Here is a 26447-nt window from a genome sequence, read left to right on the forward strand (position 1 = left end):
CACTATTACTGTGAAGAAAGGCTGGAAGGCTCTCTTACTCTACCCACCTTGGACTTTGGCTCTTGGAGCACCCTTACCTGGCAATGCACCTTCTCCAACACCAGGCAACTGAAGAGAAACAAAACATTTGAGAACGTCACAGTCTTTATTAGTTGAGCATTTACCTTGTGCCCTGCTTCTGCCTGGGCCTTCAGGATATTGCTTTTGATATCTGCTGGAAGCCATGCTGCCGCTGCGATTGGGCTCTCCATTGCATTGTTAAGACATTTATCTGTCAACTTCACCACTTCATCCTAGACATGAAAAAAATCTTTATTAGAAGCACTTCCCACACAGAAAAGTCTGGGCTGAATTTTATCAACATCTCTAAACAACAACAAGGCTCTGAGTGAGAGGAAATCAGCAGATTTATACTGAAATGAAAAAGCAATGTTTTCCTTTATTTTGGAACTCAGTTGTAAAGTCACAGCAAAACATAAAGTAAAAAAAGCACAATGCTTAAAAGTGGAGATGCAAAGCGCTGTGCTAAAAGTACAGCACGCAAGAACCGGACCCTAAATTTGGAGCCCAGTTTACTGAAAGGGGATCAATATAGCAGCCATCATATTATAACATACCAGTATAGCCTAGGTGTAAGTTGATAATTTACTCTCAAATGCAACTTGGGAATATTTTTACCTTAAAATACACTTAGAAATTAGAACAACAGCTTAATGTGCTATTAACTGCCTCTCCCATCACTGACTATCAGAGCAAACTGGCAGCCAGATACATAATGAAAACAGTTAAAAATGAGATACCTTTCACTACAGTATATTTCATTACGTAAACTGCATTTCTTAATTATAAATTGTTAATTAAGCATTCAATCTACTAATTGCTATTTGATTAGTGACAGAAGTTAATTAACTGAGTGGAAACTAAACCTTGTGACCTTTCTTCTCGGGGTATGACTCAGGAGGGGGAGACAGAGTCCTGCTTCCCTCGCCATATGCCACCGCCGCTGGCTAAGGCAGGCGCTTCCCTGGAGGCCAGCGCTGCAATCCTGCAGCAGGCGCAATCCTGCCACGCTCCTACTTGCTGGAACGGCAGCGTGCCCAGAAGGAACGAAGCCCACCGCATAGAGAGAGCGCAGGGGAGAGAAGGTAAAAACGAGGTGAATACCTGTCCCCTGCACAGCTCTCCATCCACTTTCAGCTTTTTTCGTTCACTGGAAAGGCTAGTGAGAACTTCTAGGTATTTGGTCTTTAGAGGGAAAAGCATTTCCTCTTCTTGTCTCCCTCTAGATCACCTTTCAGGGTATACAAATAGGATCTTATAAGACTATCTAAAGGAGAACCCATTTAAAAATTTTGACCCCAGTCAGCACCGATCGCAGACATTTGCAAAGTCTTCAAGGATCACTGTCAAGATAAAAATGTATGAGGAACAACCAGTGTTACCAATGTTACCAGTGTTACTACTACTAGCAGATATTAAGAGATGCACATTCACATAATTCATGAAGACTAACAAAGCAATTAATTATTAAACATCTAAGTTTGTCTTTTGTTTTGTTTTAGAGAAGCTGCTGGAATTGCCAAAAGCTGGGACAATTAAAACTGAATAATTATTATTATTTGTACAGTTGCAGTACCCAACTGTGATAATCCTTAAATCCTTACACGACCTCACTGAACTGGATGCTGTATAACAGTGCTTGCACAGAATTTCTACTGCAGTTTTCCAGTACCAGTGATAGAAGACATTTGATTATTTTAACAGAGCACAGAGGTACACTGGTACTTTATGCATCATTTTGTGGTTTAATTTCCTCTCAGCTTCTTCCACCTGAACAACCAGTTTAATTAGGCCACTCTAGTCCATTAGCAACTAGATTCCCAACTATTGAAAAGTTTAGTACTATTAAGAAATATTTTAATTAATCAAGTATAAGTTCTATACCACCAAGGAAATATTTCTGTCAATATTAAAGATACATTTTTCTCAACCATTTCTGTTTTGTGCTTGCAAAAAGCAGTAGTGTTTTACTGTGGGTTGTTTTTTTTTTTAATGGAAAGAGCATGTAGCTAGAGGGGAAAGTATCTGGCACCTGATAATGCCTCAAGACGTCTAATTCACAAGACATTTAGTTGTTCACATAAAACAGGAAAGCTGCTGTGGTTTGTCAACATTCTAGCTCGTTACAAATTTTTGTTGTACCTATGTACACTAGCCAAACTATATTTTGTCCTTTATTCTTCAATCAAAATGCGGAGCTAGGCAGCAATGTAAAAAGGGAAGGAAAGATTAAAGGCAGCAGCAGGGCATGCCATCCAAATCCTTTGGGCTTTTAAGCAGCGTTCCTGGTGCCACTGAAAATCACTTTGTGCAGAGAGATGGAGTCTAATACAGGCACATTTTGGAACAACATCCAAATGTTTACAGATCACAATGAATTTAGAAAAAGAAAACCCTTGCATCCTTGCGCTTCTGACTCTGGAGCAGACTTCGAACACAGGCAAACAGGGTGAACTTTTTATTGTTCATTTCACTGCAGAAGCTGATGAAAGCGGAGCATCGGTGTATTTAAGAGCTATTTGCTCTCTTTTGTCAGATCTGGTCACTGCGCTAGTGAAAGCTCGGGAAGGACAAAGTCACATTCTTCCATCCCAACAGATTTTGGCAGGGAGCAGCAGTGAAGAATGAAGCCATTCATCCTCCCCTTCCCAGTTCTCATTCTAGAAAGATTTCTCTTTTTCTCTAAAAGAACACCAATAGTTAGATAAGTATTTCCCTACCAAAGAAATCAATCAAGATTGATTGACTACAGGTACAGAATTACGTAAAGATGATGCTGGCTGGCCACTTGTGACCCCTGATGGAAAACAGTTAAAGAACTTTAATTAATAAAGCTGAAGTGAGCAGCTCACTGCCATTTGACAGTGTCACTTAGGAAGTTCAGGGGGGTGTTGGCTGACACCCAGTTGAGCCAGCAGTGTGCCCAGGTGGCCAAAAAGGCCAACAGCATCCTGGCCTGTATCAGGAATAGTGTGGCCAGCAGGAGTAGGGAAGTGATTGTGCCCCTGTACTCAGCACTGGTGAGGCTGCACCTTGAAAACTGTGTTCAGTTTTGGGCCCATCACTACAAGACAGACATTGAGGGGCTGGAGCGTGTCCAGAGAAGGGTGACAGAGCTGGTGAGGGGTCTGGAGCACAAGTCTTGTGAAGAGCGGCCGAGGGAACTGAGGCTGTTTAGCCTGGAGAAGAGGAGGCTGAGGGGAGACCTCATCGCTCTCCACAACTACCTGAAAGGAGGGTGTAGTGAGGTGGGTGTTGGTCTCTTCTCTCAAGTAACAAGTGATGATAAGATGAGAGGAAATGGCCTCAAGTTGCACCCAGGGAGTTTAATTTGGATATTAAGAAAACTTTCTTCACCGAAAGGGTTGTCAAGCACTGGAACAGGCTGCCCAGGGGAGTGGTTGAGTCACCATCCCTGGAGGTATTTAAAAGCTGTGTAGATGTGGTGCTTAGGGACATGGTTTAGCGGTGGACTTGGCAGTGCTAGGTTAACGGTTGGACTTGATGATCTTAAAGGTCTCTTCCAACCTAAATGATTCTATGATTCTGTATCAGTCACAACTTGAAAACCACTAAGACGCTTTTGCTCCGTTACCTCCGTTTAACCAATTAAATGGTTTTTTCCCCTCTCTGAACTAAAACAGAGCTCAACAGATGAAAATACTCTTAAATAAGCTGTGTTCATTTGCTTTAGTTTATGCAGCAGCAGTGTTTTGGCATAGCAGGGCCTATAGGCTACTGACTAATCTTCTTAGAGACTTGGCAATCTTTGCAACGCACTCACCAAGCAGAGGGGTGCACAAGGCATCCCTCACTACAGACCTTAAAAGGGACATGGGCAAAACAGCCCGCAGCACCACGCACACCAAAGCGGCATCCTTCTCTCACATGGGGCGGGGGGCATAAATGCTCAGGAATGGGCTTAGCTCAAAGACGTACTGCTGAACACTTCTCTTGGCACCTGGTTTATTTTACTATTGAGGGAGCAAGAAAAATCATAGCTGCTTCACCGAAAGTTAGATAAATCCTCGGCCCTCCCTGCAAGGGCGGGTAGTACAAAGAGAGATAACACTGCCAGGTGTTTTATTCCCTGCTTGTTCAAAATGCAATCAAGCACCTAAACCTTTAACACAAGGGAAGCAGTAAGTTTTCCTTTTTTTTTTTTTTTTTTCCCCTTTCTGAATGTATGATTTATTTATAGGCAAACCGGGGGAGAAATCTAAATTCCACATTTGTTAAATCTCATTAAAAATAGGAACATCCTGCATGGGTGCAGTTGTCTGATAACCGGTGACTTCATGAAAGTTCACTGCTGTTGTACAGCAGGATCCTGTCCCCTCCATCCCTTCTAGCAACACTACTTATTTTCACTATGGCTCCGGCATTTCTTTGACCCTTCCATAAACTTATTTAAGTCACTATGTAACAACTTAAAAAACAAAAAACACAAACAGTGGTGAAACAGGTTGCCCAGAGAGGTGGCAGATGCTTCATCCCTGGAAACATCCAGGATCAGATTGGATGGAGCTCTGAGCAACCTGGTCTAGGTGAAGATGTCCCTGCTCATTGCAGTGGGTTGGATTAGATGACCTTTAAAGGTCTCTTCCAACCCAAACTATTCTATGATTCTACAAAACAAACAAACAAACAAACCTTAACAAAAAGTTCAAAATAAAAAAGGCAAATCAACATTTTTTTGTCATTTTGTAGGCTACGTTGGTTCACCAAAACATACAATGATTCCTGGAGGTAACAGAAGAGAGAGGGAAGCCAGGGAAAGAAGAGCAGAGGAGCCAAGGAGAAGAGAACCCTGGCCCTGTTCAGGGCGCTGACACTCATACTTTGGCTCAGCTACCCGTGGAGATGCAGCCTGACTTGCTCAAAAGGATTTACGAGAGCACTAAATCAAACCACATCAGTCCTCTCCATGTAAATACACACAGCACTAACACCTACTTCAGAGGGCAGATAAAAACTGGTTACTTAACAGGAGGGATGGATTGCCAGCAAACTTGTCTCAAAAACCCCATCAAAACACCACTCTGGGAGGGTTACCAAAGGCAGCTGAAAAACACGAGGGTTTTTGAGTTCACCTCTCAAAAAAGAGGGTGAACTATACAGCCCCATGTTAGTAACCTACAGATAAAGCCAATCCAGTAACATTTCAAGCGTTTATGCCTTTTACTTCCATTGCTTTTAGACAATTTCACCAGGCTGCAGGCTGCATACGTGCACACGCACCTCCGCCTCCCGTCTTTCTCTCACTGCCCTGTCGCACAGATGTTTATATATAACAAAGCATTCGTATTTCCTTTACTGTCCCTCAATATTACTCACTCATATTCTTAAAAATCTTGCAAACGGACCAAAGTAAGCGGAAATCTTTTCAGAACGATCTGAACAACACTCAGCAACTCTGTCAGGAGGAATGAAGCCCAAGTACCTGTACGTTTATGTTTACGTTGGGACGCTCCGTTGGCACAGGGCTGCTGCACTCTGTCTCCAGCTGCTTCAGTTTTAGGAATGTGTCTTCAAATGCTGAAAAAGAAAGAAAAGCTATCATCTTGCCAATGTCGTGATGGAGTTATTTGACTTGTAACTTGCATTAATCCTGAACACGAATTCTATAGCTGTGGAAAAAAGCACAGGGATGGGGGGGAAGCTGCTTGCTCAGCCTTCAATGCAACTTTCACGCCTACAGACTGTATGTACCTAATCACAACACTCTGCACTCCTGCAAGTTCATTTACCTATCCATCCTCACAGTGAGTGAGCAAGCTGCAGGAGTTAATTGCTCAGATAGTTGCACTTCACTGTATTTGTGCCTGAAGTCAGATCCCACAAAAAACTGTGACTTTTCCGTTGTACCTTTGTCCTTGGAAGTAAGCTGCTTCCAGCTGAAACAGGGAGAGCTGACCAACTTTGTGTTCCCAAACTGCATGACTTAAAGTCATGACAATGTCTTATATAGTTCTTGAAAAATTTGTGGCAAATTACTGTAATACAGTAAAATCAAAAAAAGGCAGCTCTTGAAAGCAGTTAAGGACCATTCAGTAGATATGCCAACAGCAATATTAGAAACTTCACTGACAGAAGACTGATTGTGAAATAGGCTCTCCTTGAAAATGATTTGTTAACATTTTGGTGGAGGATTTATGCTGAACTCCTAAATGCACTAATTCGTATACTTGAGGGGGCTGCATTCCAGTGGTGGGTAAAACTCCAATTATGCATGTAATCTAAGGGAGCTCTCTAAAACACATCTGGATTTTTGTAAGGAAACAACCTCCTAACAACCTAATCAGTTAACTTTGACCCCAAACGTCATGGTAATAGGGAAAATTCTGTAAGTTTGCTTACGATCAGAGTCTGCTTTTTCGGCAGCAGTTTCCTTTGTGCCAGGATGAAAGCAACTAACAGCCTCTTCTGAATCTCCTGTTGCCAAGCCAACAACTGGACGGCCTACGGCATCATCTACACAAGTTTCTGGCAACTCCGTGCTGTCTAGCAAATCAACAAGAGGTACGCTGCAGAGGCAGAAAGATGGGCAGAAATATTGTAGAACCATGTTACCGCTCTTTCTGTAACAAGAAAAAACCTTTAACACATGCAATGTCTTTTTTTAAGCTATCTTCTGGTGACCAGACACATTCCGTAAAACTGTTTCGGGTAACTAATAGACATTGGCTTTCAGTGAGTTTTAAAAAAACGGGGGGTGGAATATCTCATGCCTGTAGAAGAACTGACTTCATAACTGAACAGGTCCACATCACCTGCTGCTTCATCACATAGCAGAGGAAAAAGTAAAGGGAGGAGGAGGGAAATTTTTATCCGTTAAACACACTTTGGAACAAACATCGAAGTTTTTCTAACAAGCTCAAGGTACATTTTAGGATTTTTACATGAGAGGAAGAAAAGTTGGGGGGAGGGAAGTTGATACTGTTCACAAAAGGCTACTTGTACAGCCCCTTCATCCAACACCTGTAAGCAGAACAGAGGGCAGAAGGGTGCACTGCATAGGTCTGCATTGACGCTGTTACGGTTAGGCATACCTGTAACTATTTTCAGTTTTCTTAACTTGGGCAGAGACATGAATGAAACCTTAGCAGTCACAATATTTTAAGCGAACCACAGCATGTACTCTGTACCCTGTTAGGATCATTTGTTTCACCTCCTTTGCTTTCTAATGGAAACGTCTCCTTTTTATTTTGTCCTACCATCTGTATTTACAACAAAGACAGAAAACAAAATTACAAAAACAAAAGTTGTGTTGTGATGCTTATGTTGTGCAAACTGTTGTGAATCTCATCCACCTCTTCAAAGTTCAGGAACAGCTAAAGCCACTCTAACAGCAAACTGAAACAACACAGACACAACAGCCGCTGCAGAACACGCTGGTTAATCCGATAACCTGCGCGCACAACTGCAATTCGCCTGTCACCCATTTCAATCAACAATCACACTTACGGTTTGGTTGCAATACTGGTTTAAGAAGGAAAATCTATCACTTTTGAAAGTCCTGTCCCAAATAGGAGAACAATGATACCAAGCAAGTATCCAGCACAACAGAACTTACCCTTACACACAGAGACAATTCCTACCTGACAGTTCAGACAAGCTGCTCCCTTATCGCTGCCAGGTTAATGCCCCTTGCCTCTCCCCGGCCCCTGGAATTTGGGAGCAGTCCCGTGTTGTCACTAGAGGCTCCAGGAAAAAACTCCTCCCTCCCGCTCAAGCACCCGAAAGAATCCTTGCAATGAGTCTAATCCACGACACAGTGTTAAATATATACCTCTGAAACAGATTACAGGATATCGCTGTTTTAGTGCTAATAATGTACGAATCATCTTAAGACAATTAATTGCTGTGAGGCAAACTGAGGTCACTTGCTTGATTCTCTTAAGCAGTGGTATAAGAAGGTGCTAGCAAAGCAAATAACAGGAAATTTTTCAAGCTACTGTACAGCCTCTGTGTGCGCCACGAAAGGGAACGGCAAGCAGCAGACAGTCTTGCAGAGGGGGAAATGGTGGATACAGATAATTTCAATTATTAGAAGTAATAGGCAGGAATAGACGCTCTTCCAATTACGGGCAAAATCACATGAAGCCAACACTTTTCTTCTTATTTTCTGACAGTTTTCTGTAAGTAGCCTCCCAAATGTTTAATATGACAACAAGTACAGGAAGTTCAGATTTTGTCTGCAGCACAGAAAGGCGCCTATGTCATGACATGTTGAAGGAACTAGGTATAAGCTCCTATGAACTCCACGCAAGAGAGGTGATGTAGAGCACCAGTAACACTTCTTTGTAATCTTCTAATGCTTTTCTTAGCGTTGCAGCACAGCGGAGAGAAAATGAGTGAAAAATAAAATTTATCTTCATTAGAAAATTACAAGAATAATTACACTAGCTTCCACCCCCATGTCAAGTGCAGTAACATTTACTAGACAGACAAGAGAGTTGATTCAAAAACGCACCCGCTAGAGATAAGAGCAGTTGTGAAAGCTGGTGGCATATTCAAATGGCACACTCAATGTCTAGCGCTGCTCCAAAGGCAGCATACTACTTACATTAAGGTGATGAAAGTTTGTAGAAAACGTTATTGCCATTTGTGCCACAGGATGGAGGACTGGCTGAGGTAGCAAGGACAACTGGGGTGAGTCCCTGCAGCTTCAGCCCTGCATCACAGCAGGGCCTCAGGGAAACTAAATGGATTTTAGGCAGACTCAAGAGAAGCCTTCTAAGCCAAAATTCAAGTAGGAACTGACCTCATTTTGTCTTCAGACCCACTGAAACACATACTCAGCCACCCTGAGATAGGCAGTCACAAGAGGAAAGTCGTATTAGGGAGACCCTCAGCCACTGGAATTTACAGGCACAAAAAACGAGTCCCCCAAAGAGCATTACACTGCTTGAGGCCACCCAGATTCTTCACCCTCATCAAAGCATCAGGAGGAAGTCCACCATGCAGGCTTCACAGACGGTCAGACTACTAAGTAAAAGGCACAAGTACTATTTTTATCACCGCACAGAATTTCTGACTTCTCTTACAAAGCACTGATAAACTGTCACACCAATCATAAGGGAAATAATAAAAGGCTTCCCAGGAAAAGTAAGACTTCTACCACAGTCAGTGTGCCGTACTCAAGAATGAAACGGGCATTAGCTTTCCACGTTCCTGTGTTTACCCACACACAAAGGGATATTTGAACTTTGCATAGTAGTAAGTGCCAGACTTTATGTCTTCAGAATCAATTTCTATCAGCGTACTTTAAGAAATATTCTGAGGGAAAAGCTGATAAATGATACCAGGAGTGCAAGCCATGGAAATAATTATGAAGATAGGAATAATCAAAGGTTTTAGTGTATGGAAAGGTTTGTTAACCCGATAATAAATCACACAGAAGTTTTTATGTGCTCAGGGAACTCCCACAGTTAAGACAGCCACCTACTACATTATTTCTTCTTTTTGCCTGACAAATATATCGATATTAGTACGTACCATACAGCATACAATGTATAATGTGACTGAGAAAGCTGTCAGTTATAAAAGGTATGTTTTTTTTTTTTATTTCATAGTTGAAAAGCAAAACAATACTTCATTCTAGTTTATGAACTACAATCTGCAAAATACAGTAACTACCTGAGTCTGCTGCAAAAGAGATAATTCTTTTACAAGTCATCTAATTTGAAAGAGTATGGAGCACCACGCAAGCTAATTTATTTTTTCAAACTGGTAGTGACACAGAATATTTTCTCACACTGACTCTGCAAGATAAACAAAGAATTTCATACTATTGTATTATTTCCTTCATTTTGGGGCTTTCAATGTTGTACCTGAAGGTAAGAAGAGTAGTAAATTTAAGCCTGTCGCCGTTTCAGATTTTTTTTTCCTAAACAAAAATGCAAAATATTAAAAAAAACCCCACACCCTTGCCTTTCCTTTTAAAGTGAGGAAAACAAAAAAAATCCTGGGGATGTATGATGCTACAAATGGAGACTGTTCATGCGCATTCAGTTTCTAAACAAGCAGAGTCCCAGATTCCAAGACCTCTGCTGTCTCCCATTTGTTGGAAGACAATTCCAAGTACTGACAGAGCGTAATATATGCCAAGTCAACGACGACAGGAAGGTAAGGAAAGGAAAGACCCGTAGGAAAACGTGCTGGCTGTAGAACCTTTGAGGATAGTAAGCAAAGACCTATCACCATCATACTGTTTAAAAAGACATCCATGTGTTTCCTCAATGCTATTCCTAGCACACATGACCCATGCCTGTAAAAATGCAGCTAGGTGCTGTTGGTAGTAGTGTGGTACAATTTCTCAATCTGCTAATGAGAGCTGTCACCTACCCTCGTGGAAACCAGCATAATAGATCTCCCTAAGTCAATGAAGTTGCACTAAAATAAGCCCAGCACAGAGCAAAATCAACCCTCAGGATGTATGTGAGATTCAAAGCCCCATGGCAAAAGCATGCAACACACACAATACTAAAACAAATTGATTGTAAAGGCAGATGGCTTTCAGGCAACCAGGGTTGCTTCCCCGACCCTGCATCTGAACTAGTTCTGCTGTTGTGCAAAAAATCTACTATGAAAACTTTAGCCATAGCTCCAATTACTAAATTTGCAGCTAGTCCCAGGGCAGTCTGTGACAGGCGGCACACTGCAGGCGGCTGGGACACCCAGCCTCTGCTCTGCTCTGGTGAGAGACCCCCGGAGTGCTGTGCCCAGCTCTGGGACCCCCAGAAGAGGGACACAGACATACTGGAGGTAGTGCAGCAAAGGGCCATGAAGACGATAAAAGATCTGGAGGATCTGACAGCGGAGGAGAGGCTGAGAGAGCTGGGACTGTTCAGCCTGGAGAAGAGAAAGCTCAGGAGGACCTTATCAATGTGTATAAAAACCTGATGGGAGGGAAGTAAAGGCCACAGCCAGACTCTTCTCAAGGGAGCCCAGAGACAGGACAAGAGGCAATGGGCACAAACTGCAATACAGGAGATTCTGCTTAAACACAAGAAGCAAAAACCTTTTTTGCTGTGAGGTTGGTCAAACACCAGAACAGGTTGCTCAGAGAGGGTGTGAAGTCTCCATCCCTGGAGATACTCAAAACCTGGCTGGCATGGTCCTGAGCAACCTGCTCTACTCGACCCTGCTTTTAGCGTGGGGGTGGACTACATGATCTCCAGAGGCGTCTTCCAACCTCAACTATTCTTTAGTTCTAGGACAGCTACACAAAACTTCTCTGATACCTGACGAGTCAGCCTCTACTTGCAGTGGCCTGACCAGTACATAAGCACGTCTGAACTTAAAACTCTGCAACAAAAGTGACTTGTTATTGCAATCATGTTCTTGCATTTTGAATACAAAACTATCCCAAATTCCTCCACTCAAATTAGAGGTGGCTTCTCCCTCATCTACACAAATTATACGATATTTTAAAATTAAAACACCTGTTTTCATTTGCATATTCTTATGCAACTTTATAAATAATAAACAAATAGGTTTGCTTCACTCCAGAAGCTTACAACATCCACCCGCAAAACCTAAAACTAAAAACAGCACAACAGATTGCTCTAATCACCTCTGTAGATCCCACAGATCTTTCCTATGTAGTCTGTGTATCTTTTTTTTTTAAGCAAAGTTGTAAAACAGAGATTCATATTTCATTAGCAATCTCTTTCCCCCTGTCCGATGCAAGGGTAAGAGGCCAAAATATCTCAGGCAATATTAAGTTATGTCCTGTCTGAGACTTACTTTCCTAGTTCTTCGGGGCTAGATATCTGAAAACAATATTTTTGTATTTCTGGTCTCTGTGGCAAGTTGACAATCGTTCAAACACCTTCTTTATCCTAAAAGCCAAATATAAGAGAATTTTAAAAGAGTTCTACCAGATCTTTTCCTCTTTTTTTTAAACAGGAAAAAAATATTGCAAGTTAAGTGCAGCTAACTTCAGAAAATATGTGAAAACACAGTGCGTTCAAGGGTGAAGGTAGTTCTTCACGTTGTTAAAGGCCTCCAAGAACACCAATGAACCATGAAGCTGGAGTCTTAACCTCTGACTTAACAATTAACCTTGTGAATCATATGGTAGGACTGGTGTTTGTCAGGAAATATTTCTGCTTCATTTCAACTGGAACACAGCAGCAAAAAAAGAAAATTTTCTAGAAAGCAAAAAAAAAAAAATATTACTCTTTGCCTTTTCAGGAGTTCTGATAATTTTATTCTTAAAAAATTAAAATAATTCTATTCCATTTCCAAGCAATATTTTTCAGAAGAGGACTTGTTAAAAAAAAGTTAGTTTTCAGATCAACCACCTATCTCAGATGTTTTTAAATAATCATGGTTCAAAAGGAGGGGCACTTACATCCTGTAAGGTTTTTGAAACCACATTATTGCATGCGTAGTTTTATTATAAATGTTACTTCCTGCATGGCTCTCAAAGGTAAACCCGGGGGGGAGGGGGGGGGAAATCTTTCAATGATTGAGAAAAACCTTAAGACAATTAAAAAAATTTTTTTTTTTTTTCTTTTCAATGTAAGAGCGATGGGTGGCTTCTGGTCTAGATGTTATTTTTTCATTAAAGACTAAATACCAACATCACGATACGCAGAGCCTTTGTAATAAAAGCTGTTTTCCCCACTCAGTAGCCAGGTTTGGGTCCGTTGTCCTTATCTCAAGACAGCTCAAAACGTAATTTTCCAGCCTCTGCTAGAAAACTCCAGAAAGGCCCACGGCTCAGAGACTGGTCATGGTGGTTTGGACAGCATAGGTCCCAGCACCGCTATGCATTTCTGCATTCTTCACATTGCGCTCATGGACAAAAGCGGTGTACTGTCCGTCCGCAGCGCGGGTCCTCGGCGGGGCCCATGCGTCCCACAGGCTTCCACCACGTTGACAGCGGTCGGCAGCGTCAAAGGGCCTGGATTATTGGGGAGCGGGAGGGGGCACAATTAGTAAACAGGTATGGATGAAAAAGAGGGTGGAAAAGTAAAGCAAAGGTAAAGACAAGAAGATTGGGTGTGAAAAGGCAAGGAAAAAAGGCATTGCTGGAAGGCAAATACTGAAGGAGAGAGGCATACAAGTACACGTGTACATGACGACACTGTCAAATAAACCCCTTTTCCACTTAGTTTCATGCACATTTTTGCACAGGTCTGAAATGACAAGTTAAGCTCTCTCATGTATACATTGGCTACACTTACGAAATGAAAAGCATGTCATATTTCAAAGCACTTCACAAAACTGAGCAAGAGCCATGCTCGTTTTACAGCCGAGAGAAAATAATGTAATGGAGGAACAGACCTCCCATGTGCACAGCATATTTCATTTGCAGGAAGCTGAAAGGGTTTAAATGGCAGCTCTAAATGCACACCTGAAATAAGCACCTATAAGCAACACCAGCTTTCAAAGTCACTGGAAAATGTAGATTCTAATGCAAGTTAAGAAAAAAGGAGAAGAAAATAGAAACTCAGAGAAATGAGCATTACTGTGCAGGAGCAAACAGTACAGCACACCCAAATCATTCACAATTCAGTTGACTAAGGGACTAAATACTACTGAAGAAGCTGATTTTAGCTATACTTGATTAACATTAAAAACTTAGTTGGAAAAAGAAACATTTTTAAAAAGGTCACAACACAAGACCCTGCTTTCTAATTTTGCATATGAAGGCATAATGGTTCGTAAAATTTAAATTTTGATTTCTTAAAATCAAAACCACAGAAATGCTGTGCACAGTTATAAATAGTTTACACCACAGTTGGAATAAAGTCCTCCAAAAGCTAGAAAGAGGGGCAAGGGAGAACACTCATCACTTTAAACAGTGTTTTGAAAAATATTTTTATGTAGGAGCCCTTGATTAGAAAACTGTAAGGCTTTAGGCACAAGCATCTCCAAAGCAGCAGGGACAAGTAATTCACAGAAACAGTTGAATTTTAAAAGACTTTAAAAAATGGACAATAACCTGTTAACTGTTGTCTGTGTTGTACTAGCATCCTTCACTGGTATGTTTTAAGAGAGGCTGATGCAAGGTGCAGTCAGGTATCAAAAAAGTGCTTGGAAAAAAAGTGCACTCTCAAACTAATCTAGATATTCCTTCAGTTTAATGTAAAATTCTCTATGTAATGACCCAAATCTAAACAAAGTGGAAACATGTTGCTGTTCATCTAGAGGAGTCCTGGACAGCCCCTAGCTCAAATTCCACCTTCTCATATTCCAGAAATCCTCGTTTCACACTCCCAGCCCTGCCAGAACAGCCAAGCAGCCAGCACGAGTTGGAAGATCACACATGTTAAGGCAGGGAAGCAGAAAGGCATGCAGGATTCACAACAGCAGTAAATGATTAATGCTCAGGGATAGTCCTCCTTCAGAAAAGAGAGAGGTTTCATAAGGGTCACCCATGGATAAATTCAGAGTTTTGGGTTTTGTGAAGTATGTTGAGGAAGTGACCCATGAATACTGAAGACTTCAATCCTCAACAGTTCATTACATTACTTTCCCATTTCTCTAATTTAAGTGGTTAAGTGAAAGCTCCATCCACTAGCAAGCAAAAAAGATAAAAGATCCCCCTACTCATTCCACAATAAGGAAAAAATTATTAAACCTTTGTCTCCTGTCCTATCTTAGCACAGAAAGAGCTTCTTGAGAAAAGACTAAAGTTAGAAGGACACTGATTGTGTTTTAGGCTTCCCAGCCTTGCAGCTAATATTCCAGACCACAGTTTTCCTCTACTGACAATTTTACAGGAATGGAGCAAAGAAAAAAAATAAACCCACTAAAATCCTTCCTATCTGGGAAAGTACTTTCTACAATCTGGCACAGTTACTGTTGGCAGCTGCAGCATTAACATTTTTAATTAAAGGAAACATTGACATTAGGAAGGGATCTAAGCTGCAAGGTAGCCAACACAGGCACCTGCCAAGCAGAGTACAGAAACTCATGAGGTCGGGACCTTACTTCTAAACCCCTTCATTCTAAGCATCTACAAAATCCCCAGTCCAAAAGATTTCGGCGTTCTCAACAATCCTTGGCAAACTCTCTCTAAAAGAAGACTATTTTTCTGACAGAAAGCAAAGATAATTCATGCAGAAACAGGCCAATTAAAGACAGTAGCAGTTGAAAAGAGATCTTGTTAGCAGCATCGAGACACCAAGACTGGAAGGTGCAATAGCCAAGTCACAGCCCCTGCAATAAATACATATATTCTGGCAATTATGTTAACCCAGCCCCGCTTCCCATCTAGGACACCAGAATTAAGCTCAACTGCTGACTCAGCTCCAAACTGTTGTCTTCTTCCTACAGCTGGGTTTGCCCTTTGTTAAAGGCAGTACTGTTTTCAGTGAACGCATTAAAACCTCTTTGCCAGGAGACAACTGCCTTCAATAATAATTGTATGTCTCTAAGAAACATAACACATATGCAGTACAGGCATTACTCTCTCAATTAAAAAGCATCAATTGCCAAGAAGCTTATTTTCTTTATGGCATACTGTTTTGGGTTACATGCAGGTATATTTTATATTCACTCCCACTCTTCTATAGAAAGGCTACATACTGCGGCAGCTGGCATGTAAGCTTAGATTCTTTGACAATGTTAAGACAGACAGGCTCAAGTTCTTAACCCTAAAACAGGCATACCAAGACCAAAACTGAAACAGATTGAGTCCTCTCTGCTTCTGAACAAAAGCAGTGGGATTTCAATAAGCAACAAGAAGCCTTGCAAATAGTAGCAAGAACGCTCGCACAAATCAGATACCCAAGAAGAGCTGTTTGGAGCAAGAGTCAAACATTTCCATCAAAAGAAATACCAGTTTCTAGCACGCATCTTGCAATTAAACCAAAAGAATAAAAACAAAACCATATTGAGAATGCTGAAGAATAAAGAGACCACCACCTTTCACCCACCACCACGGAAGGAATCGAGCGATCAACAGGATCTCACCATAGACAAGCACAGATTTCAGATACTAGACAAATCAAGGGCAAAAGAAAGAAAAAGCATTGATCATATGTTCTGATCGAAACTTCAATAAAATGCAACACATAAAGCAGAATTACCATCCCCCTTATAATCCAAAATCCATAGTATTAAAAGTCTTCAATCAGTAAGATTTACAAAATTAAAGTACATTTGTCATTGCACTGTTAGAAACAGGTACCATCTACTTTTAAGAGATACCGAAGCAAAGTAGGTTCATATGCACGACAATGGGAGAATGACTTTTTCTCTTGAGGGCTGAAACTGCTTAGGACAAGAGCTTTTGTGTCACTCCATTCCATCACTGCTGCTCCTGGAGTCTGACAGAAGCCAAAATTACCCCTCTAGGATAAGCCATACTGCCTCTGAATGCACAAGAAGCTGAAAAAGTTAGGGCAATGTGTGCACAAGTACTGGGTTGATATATGTCAGTTTTGGTTTTGGAATAGCTTTGCAGTATAGAATTACTTTAAGAAAAGATAAATGATACGCACATTTATCTTCAAACAAATCATCCCCATTTTGAGAAACACCCAATCCATAAAACAAATACACTGATTACATGCAATCAAAGCTCTTATCTTCAGCTTGTGTCATTTTCCTCAAGCTCCCATTCTACTCAAGATAATGAAAAAAATCAGCTTGCCCATTTCAAAAGGTTCAAAAGATGATTCACAAGGATACTGGTTTACAAGGTTCCGCATTTTGTTAGGGATCAAGGTAAGTCCTTGGGCCCCACATGATACCAAGCAAAGGGTTACAAGGAGTATTATGGCAAATGAGAAGGACCCAGCTCTCTCCAAGACTTGAAAATGCTGTTCATGATTTAATAATTTCTTCAAGCCCCTGCAGAAATTTTCTTTTGGTTGGCAGTGACTAAGCCTGTTGTCCTCACTTCCCCATGCTACATTCACAGCAACAAATCAGCTGCATCATCACTAACTTGACTGTCAACTTACATTAAAGATACAAGGATGGCAGCTTATTTAAGCGCAGATGGCAGCTTATTTAAGCGCAGATAAAGAAACAGCCACCTGAATCATGCATAAGCAAGCAAAATTCACTTCCCAGCAAAGCAGAACGTACCACTTCTTGTCTTGCTGGCTGACTCCTGGGGTCCTGGGGAGGTTTTCTATTTTCACTAAGACTGGGGCAGAGGGAACCGCTGTTAGGACAGGCAGGTTTGGCTTTGCATTCCAGCTCTTTGGAGACAGAGTATAAACAAGTAAGTTACTATACACACATTAATGAAGTGTATTATTCATTATGTCAATATGTCATCGCTGACACATTACACATAGCAAAACATATCACCACTTCTCCTTAAGGACAAAGATAAAGTAAAGCTGTTGTCTTCCATGACTTCCACAGGACTGGATAGCTATGCCCAGTCTTTTCCAGTACTGCACACAGTACTGGGATCATAACGAATCCAAGGCTGCTCAAAGATTTCAGTAAAAAGCTACGGCTTGCTGTGTCCTTTTTACATTCATGCAGTAATGCTTTCCCTCTGTAGGTAACTTCGCAGTAGTGATTGGCACTTTTGGGTTGCAGGCCTTTGGACTGCCATTTGAAACACAACTGGCTCCTGAAAACAACTCCTTTTGCATAGAAGGCAAAAGGCTAGGCAGAGCAGCAATCTATCAGCTGACATGGAGTGTTTTAATATTAAACCAAACCATAATCCTGTGTCTACCAATATGTGACCCTTTCTGTTGCACTCTGCATCTGAAATGCTCCAGAAAGCAAGACAGGATCTTTTCAAACTCCAAGTCCTGTTTTTTGATACTCAGGAGAGTTACTTTACGCTAATGTCCCTTTTCAGTGAAACAAGGTATTCTGTGCCCAAGTACTCAGGGGACTGAAATTTCCTTCTGAAACTCAGAAAACGCTGAATTTTTGCCAACAATGTATTCTTTAATTGCAGGTGCATTCCCCTCTTTCAGCGAAAAAGAACCACTATAACCAGGAATCAACATAGGTGCTGATGAATTGCACTGCCCCCCCCCCGCCTTTTAATGTTACTTAGCATATAGAATTAATGTGTTTTGGATAATAACAACTCTCACACAAAGGTACTTTGTGTACCTATGAAAATCTGGATCATAAATAGCAGAGTTTCTATAGTACTGGGGCACTGGGTATCTGCCTTACTCCAGCTAAATTAATCAATTATCTTGCCTGTAAATTAGTAGTCATTTCTTGGCATGCAATTTAGTAGTTAACCATTTGTAACTATTAATTGGTCAATCACTGGATTTTAAGAACAAATAAGGAAAGCCTCAAATCTGTTGAAATACATGAAAACTGCTTTTAAAAAGAATGAAAGGGAGAGTCCTTACTTGTGATCCGTTAGTTTGGCTGATAACAGCATTGTTTGCAGTACTAAAAGACAAAGAAGAATGTAATCAGAATCAGATCAAGAAACTATTTTTGAAGGCTGGCAGAACCGCAAGGATTTTCAGAAACAAACACAAAGTCTAACAAAGATCTTTCCAAAGTACTTAACTGTTCTCAAAAGAAAACTTAAAAACTTATGGTTTAGGTCAGCTGCCTTATTCTAGGTAACCAAAGTTTATCTATAATTCATGTAGGTTTTTCCTTTTCCTTTCCTACACCAGTTCAGTTTAGAAAGTCTTCCTGATTCATCAGTAAAGCAGGGCACTTATAAAGCAAAAACGATATAGTTTTAGTTAAACATCCAGCAAAATGTGACATTGTCAAAATTTCCCCTACACGCTGTAGTTACTATGTTCCATAACTAGGACTCTTAAGATTTGAAGTTTCACATCAAAGTTTATCAGAAAAATTCCTGAGTTTCTTCTGCATACAACCTCTAATGGACTGAATACTGCTTCAGAGTCTTAAAAGCAGCCATTCAAAATTATGTGTGCAGCGGCTCAGCATAGCATTAATAATAATTTTATATTATTAAATATTTAATATATTTAATAAATTAAGACCCATATCCCCATTCCTGATGATTTCTGAATCTGCAAGAGGCATCTCACATTTTTGAGAGACATAAAAGCATTAACACCCCGCACAATAGTTGTGCATTATAAATCTCATGCAAAGCAAACTTTTTTCCCCAGATTTCTAATCTTTTAAAAAAAATTGTTCCTACAACCCATTAATCTTTTGATTCACAGCCTGGACAACAGCTATCCAACCTGGAAAGCTGACAATTCAAGTAGACTTCTGCATCTACTTCAGTGATTCTTTAGAATTATTTTACTTAAATACCATAACATCAAGACCAAACAGGCTGTTCTTTGCCTGTTTCGCAACTTCGCATCTTCTCCACTCAGAGAAAGTGGAGGTTACCACACAATAGTGCACATTTTACAGAGATACTAAGGAATGCCTTCTGCGTAGCACAATCCCTTGTGCTGAGTTAACACAAAAGAATGGAAAAACATACATTTTTCATGATGCATTTCAATTAGCAGCGCTTGAGTCTAGAGTTTCAGAAATGGCATGGATTGCTCTGGAGACTAACATGCAGTGCCACACCGAGGTGCAGATCAGAAGACTGCTGTCTTATGAGAAAGAGAAACTGCATATGAAGTTTCTCTTCCTACCCTCAGAATGACCTAAGCAGCATAAAACTCTGAAGCAGAGTTTGACAATGCAGCATGATGAGAGTACTAATTAATCAGTCACGTTTTGCATGCAGAGGACCTTTACCCAGTTTTGAAGAGTACTTTCCCATTTTATAAAAAGAAAAGAGAATACAGAAAGTCACTACATTAACTGCAGCCTTCTCCCCACACTCCCCAGACTTCTCCTCCTCTCATGCAAGAACCAACCCTGCTGCTACAGACAGAAAATGTATGACTGTATTAAGCCTGTTGTTTTGAAATATTATTTCTACATTCCTTACCCATTCCTTACGTGACTGTCACGACACTTAACATCTATGAGTATTCACTTTTTAAAAATAACTTGGTTGCACTGGATGATTGCAATGTTCACAAATTATTAGGGCAAAGAGCAGAAATCAGAACTGAGTGACTTAGTTCCTTCACTACCAGGTAATTCTTTGTAGCCTGGTTTCCTCTCTTCTCGTAAGAAAGGGTATCAAAATTGTATGATTCAGATTCATATGAGTATTTTACACTGCAACAGCAAGTATGAGCTGACACATGCAGAAAGAATCTAGGTATAGAAATAAAGAATCAACCAATGTTGATCATGAATAATTTAGTATAAATATATAAAAATAAATACTTGCATTTATTTTTATATACTTAAGTATAGTAGAGAATATAAAATCATCAATGTATTTCAAGTATTTATTTTACTGTATTTACCCTGTCTCTGACCTCCACTTGATTACATATTTCAGTCACATAGCCAGAGTAGGCAGACTTCAGAAAGAAGACATCCTCACACGCTCTTACCTGATCTCTTTACATGGCAGCACACAGAACTACAGCTCATATCCAGCAAGAATCATAGCTAGACATAAACAAACCTCTTTGCCTGCTAGTAAGCAAGTCTGGCAAAATCTTCTATGTGATAGCAACACAGGGGCTTTGCTTTGAACAACAGGTTTTACGTAAAGCAAACAAACATAAAACCCACAGCAAAACCACAGTTAAGAGGTTAACGCTCTCTACATTCAACTAATCTTACAACCTCCTTCTGCAGACACATTCTCAAGTACAGGTGGCAAACATCAAAGAGAAATTTAAATATGGCAATGCATCTTACCTTGTTTCTTCAAGTTTAGCAGCATGTGCTGCAAAAATATAGAGAGTTAATTAAAACTTAATTTGTAATTAGGGTATCCGTTAAATATTAAGTCTAGCACTGTCTAAAACTAGCCAACTAAAAGAGCAAAAGTTGCATAAATCCCATGTATAATGTGTGAAAAATAAAATTCTAAATTGGAAAAATAAAATAAAAAAATCTGAAGAGCAAACCAAAGAGTTGGATTTAACCAAGCATCTGAAAGCATGAATGGAGGTCATGCTTGACCTATGCAAGAGTGGAAATAAGAGACAAGGTATCACATGCTGTTATGTTGTGACAACACAGTGCAACTCCTAAGAAGAATGAAAAAATCTCAGTGACAAAAATTTCAAACTTGATTCATAAATTTCAAATATTATCATTAATACATTGCTGTTTCCTGGACCCAAGCTTTCTATCTTCACACAGAGACCTACTGTGCAATATTCATGAGTGCTTTACCAGCTAGGCATGCTAGAATGACATGCTTTGGACACAAGATTTTTCCCATAAATACATGTGGTCTCCCAAGTAAGTCAAAGAAAGGATATGATTACTTGATTTTTCACAGTGGATTATACTTCTCAGAATGGAAGGTCTTTTACCTTTCATTTGCAGTGTTCGTCTTGAATATCTCTTGCTGGGCCTTCTTTCAAAGGATGCTGATCTCCTGGCTTTATTGGTCTTGGTGGTTTGATATTCTGTTTTCCCACTAACAATGCCATGTAGAAGTACAAAACAGTAAGATCTGTCACTAAAAATAAGTGATGTAATACAGACACTACTCATCAAAACATCACATTTCTATTTTAAATTCATAGCTTAATAATCTGATCTCAGTTCTACTTAAAAAAAAAAACCCAAAAAACTTAACACCTCAGAAGGCCTTTCACAAAAAAGGAAAGGAGTTTTACAAACGTTCTAATCTTCACTCCATTTTCCCAAGACAAAAGGCTGAAGCAATGACTCCTTAAACATTAAGTTGCTGAAATAGCACATTTGCCCTTTGCATATTTCCGTGGTCACAGTGCATGCAGTTTGGGAGAGGCTGGAAATTTTAGGAGAGAGTAAAAGCTTAAGGTATGTTGCCAAAGGTCATAGAGAAAGAATATAAGAGGACTCAAAAGCCAGTATCTAGATGCTGTTGTTCCCAGGCAAGTCTTTTTTCCACGAGTTTGGCCAGATTCTGCCTCCAAGGCAGTAGCAGCCTCATGTTCTACTGACTCCCTTCCGACACAGACTAGATGGTATTGCTATAGTTGCTGGAAATGGAAGCAAAGTATATGCATACTGCCTGGGGTCACGCCCCACCCCTTCCATATGTTCTCACCACCTCTGGTAGGGCAACTGAAAGCATCCTGCAGACTAGTCTGCGACCACAAGCCATTTGGAAGTCTGTTACGTGCACCGGTAGTGCCTAACATGGAATGGGCACAGACCAGAATCCCCTAAAGATAAATCAGAAAATGCAGGGGGAAAAATCCATAAGATCTAATAAAACCAATAATGCAACTCACTCAGCTTGCAAGTTTCACCATTCTGTATGTTCCAGGTGAATGAACACCAAGTTCTCTCCTGTTCCCACACATAACCCAAGAAAAGCAAGAAACAACAGAAGATACGTGCTAAATGACAGATGACACTGACCTGTACCGGAACCGGGATCCTAACCGAATGAAGCCTGATCGACTCGAGCTTTTTTGGACAGGACCTCGGAGACGGAAGAAGGCGTGATGTTCCACTGCACATTTCCACAAGTGTTTGCAGGCTTTGGGATGATCCAGTCTAAAGACAAAAGTGTGCTCCTGCTCCTTTCCCTTAAAGCACACAAAACACACTAATGATTTACAAGGGATTTGAATAAGTCAAAGCTACAATTCAATGCAAGCCAAATAAAATTTGTTTTTATGAATACTGAAACGTATGTTTAAAAAAAAATATTTTAGGCAGAAAAATCAACCTTTTCAGAACCTATAATGAACAACTGCTCCGTTGTCTGAAGTAGGAAGGGCTAGAGCCCATATATTTAACAAGTCAAACCTCTGAAAAACTACAAATTAAAGACATCATTATAATAGGAAGGTACTTCTCAATGAGAGCAACATGGTCTCACTTCCAAATCTGATCTCGTCGAATTACCAATGCTCATATTTTTATTATCTCAGCTCTGAGCGATTTCTTCCCATGGGAACGATTCTGGCACCTGCTTAAGGAATTAATTCCACTAAATGTGGTACATGGCCTTTTTATAAACTTTCTTGCACAATGCACACTGTTTCCAAATTATCTGGTCGACACTAGTTTCACAAGGTATTCCCCTCCTCCCCCCAAGTCTCAATCAAAAATCTTGCAAGGCATGCACATTAATTCTCCAAACTTAAAGAAAGAGATCAGGAGTATGTAAACTAGTGTTGTATAATCAAGACTGAGATCTAACTAAACAGATAGTTATCTACCTGTTCATCATCTTCAACAACAACTAGAGTGAGTTTGTTCTTCTTGAAGTCAAGCCTTGTTATCTTTGGCCTGCAAGATGAACAGAAAAAGCAGGTTACATCTAACTCTTAGTAACTCACTGAGAGGTATGTTCAACATGCTGGTCCAAGCCCCTCTACTAAGTTTTTTTTCTTTTTTCTGTTTTTGTGGGTGTTTTAAGGTCATGCAGTAAGGCTTGATTATACTGTGGATATCAATGTATCACTTCAAAATGTAACACTTTAAATGTAAATCACTGTACAATATATCACAGATCAATTCCTATGATGACTCTGTTTCAGAAAGTCCCAGCCAAAAGAGAACATGACGTAACACAAAAATGCAACCACTTTCCCCACTCCCTGCCCACCAAAAAATACCTAGAATTGATAGTGAATGGACAAGACACAGAGATTATATTTCTGCTACAAAGTGAGTGTTTATCTGAAAAGTTTATAAAATTGGACTGGGCTAACCCAAACTAACTACCCATATGATGAAATTTCACCTCATCATCTGCCTACTTATTCTTTATATAGTTTTGAAAGACTGGATGGGAATTACAGAAGAAAGCACTTAAAAATCCATAAATGCCTGTGTACCCAGACCCACTAGTGCTAGCTAGAAGGTTCTCCACCTTGTGTTTTATGCAATATAAAGCCCTGCAAAACTTCATCAGAATGCTTCTAAGAAATTGTGGGGTGTTATTCAGGTATATGACAGATAAAGCAGCACATACTCATAAAAACATATGTTTATATCTATATCCCCTGACTATATGTAGATCTGGTTTTGGGGGAGGAAAGGAAGGGGTGTTTGGGGTTTTTTGTTTGTTTATCTGTGTGTTTTTTTTTTTTTAATTAGTCCTTACTGATGGGCAGAAAGGGGACATTTCTGGCCTTCACTGGGCACAGAGATCTTTTCTTAATGAAAAGCCTGCCCAGATGACATTATATGTAAAAACTGCAGTAGTACTATTGCTTCTGCCTCTTTTTCAACAGTAAGGTGTAACTCTTGGCTAGAATGCCTGAAGAAGCTTCATTGCCCTGACTGAGTGCATAACTATTTCTGAAGCAATCTAGTGCAAAATACAACAACAAACACACTATTAAAAAAACCACCAAACATCCTAAAGTTATTCCATCTTTTACTTCCATCTAGAATGTTACACATATACAGCCTATTAACATATCAACCAAAAATGTTAAAAAAAAGAAAGAGTATTTTTTTGGACACCATGAAAACACTAACAGGCTACAGAATATTTCTGCAGGTACCTAGGATTCACAGTGCTCTCATATCCTAAACAAGTATTTTTTTCAGCTAGTGCAAAAGAAACAAGAGTAAAAATCTAAACTATATTTTAACATACAATCAGAGCACTTACCAGAAAAACAAACCAATCTTTGTGTCTCCTTCAAAGACAAGAACTCCTGTAGGTGTTAGTCCCAGGCTGTAATCATTGCCGTCTCTTGCCTAATTGCCACAAAATAAAGATAATGTTCATTTTGATGTTTGACCCTTTATCCAAATTACTTCAGTGACTACTGTAGCTTATTTCACAGAATCACTAAGGTTGGAAAGGACCTTCAAGATCATCAAGTCCAACCATTAACCCAACTCCACCATGTCCCCTAAACCATGTCCTGAAGCGCCACATCCACATGTTTTTTGAACACTTCCAGAGACGGTGACTCCACCACCTCCCTGGGCAGCCTGTTCCAATGCTTGACCACCCTCAACATTTTTTTTCCTAACATCCAATCTAAACCTCTTCTGGCACAACTTGAGGCCATTTCCTCTCGTCCTATCACTAGTTACTTGGGAGAAGAGACCAACACCCACCTCACCACAACCCCCTTTCAGGTAGTTGTAGAGAGCGATAAGGTCTCCCCTCAGCCTCCTCTTCTCCAGACTGAACAACCCCAGTTCCCTCAGCCGCTCCTCGTAAGACTTGTGCTCCAGACCATTCACCAGCTTCACTGCCCCTCTCTGGACACGCTCCAGCCCCTCAATGTCCTTCTTGTAGTGACGGGCCCAACACTGAACACAGTATTCAAGGTGCGGCCTCACCAGTGCCGAGTATAGGGGCACAATCACTTCCCTACTCCTGCTGGCCACACTATTGCTGATACAGGTCAGGACGCTGTTGGCCTTTTTGGCCACCTGGGCACACTGCCAGCTCATATTCAGCCGGCTGTCAACCAACACCCCCAGGTCCTTTTCCCCCGGGCAGCTCTCCAGCCACTCCTCCCCAAGCCTGTAGCGTTGCATGGGGCTGTTGTGACCGAAGTGCAGGACCCGGCACTTGGCCTTATTAAACCTCATACAGTTTTCCTCAGCCCGTCGATCCAGCCTGTCCAGATCCCTCTGCAGAGCCCTCCTACCCTGCAGCAGGTCAACACTCCCACCCAACTTGGTGTCATCTGCAAACTTAGGGAGCACTTGATTTGCCCAGTGTTACAATTAAACACATATCAGCTTATTTTATACAACAAAATTCTCATGTTTCAATGATTTATGCAGTGGATTTCTTGATTCATCTGTTCAATAAGCACCTGCTTGTGCAGTTCTCTGCACTTCCTTCTCCACAGGAAATCTATTTTTACTTGTAGTTCTTCAGCTGGTAGTTGACTGGACCCCAGCCAATTTTAATTTAATTACTATGATTTTCGCATAGCTCTTAGTCTAAATAAAAACCGTAGTATGTATTGCCACACCAATCACATATTTAACATGGAGCAGATATGCTTGGACTGAAGTTATACCTTCTAGAAATGCACCCTATAAAGTGGAATGTTGATGCAAAGCCAGATCACTTGTTACACAGTTTAGATGAGTACAATATTCCTTTCCCCCTCCCAAAGCAAAACCAGTGTTGAAAAGCAGGACAAAGTTAACATTGTAATTTCCAAAGGTCACCATGCTGTGGTTAAACATACCTTGACTATGTGCATGTCTACACCATACATTTCCAGCCACTTAGCTTTGTTTAAGTAGTTAGTTTCAGCCTGTGCTGGTGTTTGCCCCCTGAAATAAATTTTTTGCTGTTAGGTAGATGCCTGAAAAAGCACAGAAAGGAAAAACTGGTATATGACGAAAGAGGAAAAGAAATTCCTGAAAGTTTGTGAAAAACAAATACTGCTGACACTTGTTCGCTTTCATGCACATCAAGGTCATTTCTGTAAGTTTTAATC

General features: G+C 40.5%; 1 protein-coding gene across 1 annotated transcript in view; it reads right to left on the bottom strand.

Moving 5' to 3' along the window:
• Positions 1 to 26447, bottom strand: part of EPB41L5 (erythrocyte membrane protein band 4.1 like 5) — a gene marked incomplete at its 3' end in the record, with an annotated part of 55419 nt that overhangs the window by 5110 nt on the left and 23862 nt on the right. Inside the window, exons 8-18 of the mRNA XM_082001745.1 lie at positions 26193 to 26280; positions 24638 to 24726; positions 23232 to 23301; positions 22423 to 22592; positions 21381 to 21487; positions 20755 to 20782; positions 18378 to 18420; positions 17122 to 17237; positions 6421 to 6587; positions 5504 to 5598; positions 165 to 293 (exon numbers count right to left, since the gene is read on the bottom strand). Coding sequence (XP_081857871.1) covers positions 165 to 293; positions 5504 to 5598; positions 6421 to 6587; positions 17122 to 17237; positions 18378 to 18420; positions 20755 to 20782; positions 21381 to 21487; positions 22423 to 22592; positions 23232 to 23301; positions 24638 to 24726; positions 26193 to 26280 — 1102 coding nt within the window. The remainder of the gene's footprint in view (positions 1 to 164; positions 294 to 5503; positions 5599 to 6420; positions 6588 to 17121; positions 17238 to 18377; positions 18421 to 20754; positions 20783 to 21380; positions 21488 to 22422; positions 22593 to 23231; positions 23302 to 24637; positions 24727 to 26192; positions 26281 to 26447) is intronic.

This window comes from Phaethon aethereus (genome assembly GCF_964289735.1).
Source record: "Phaethon aethereus genome assembly, chromosome: 6".
In the NCBI taxonomy this organism is placed as follows: Eukaryota; Metazoa; Chordata; class Aves; order Phaethontiformes; family Phaethontidae; genus Phaethon; species Phaethon aethereus.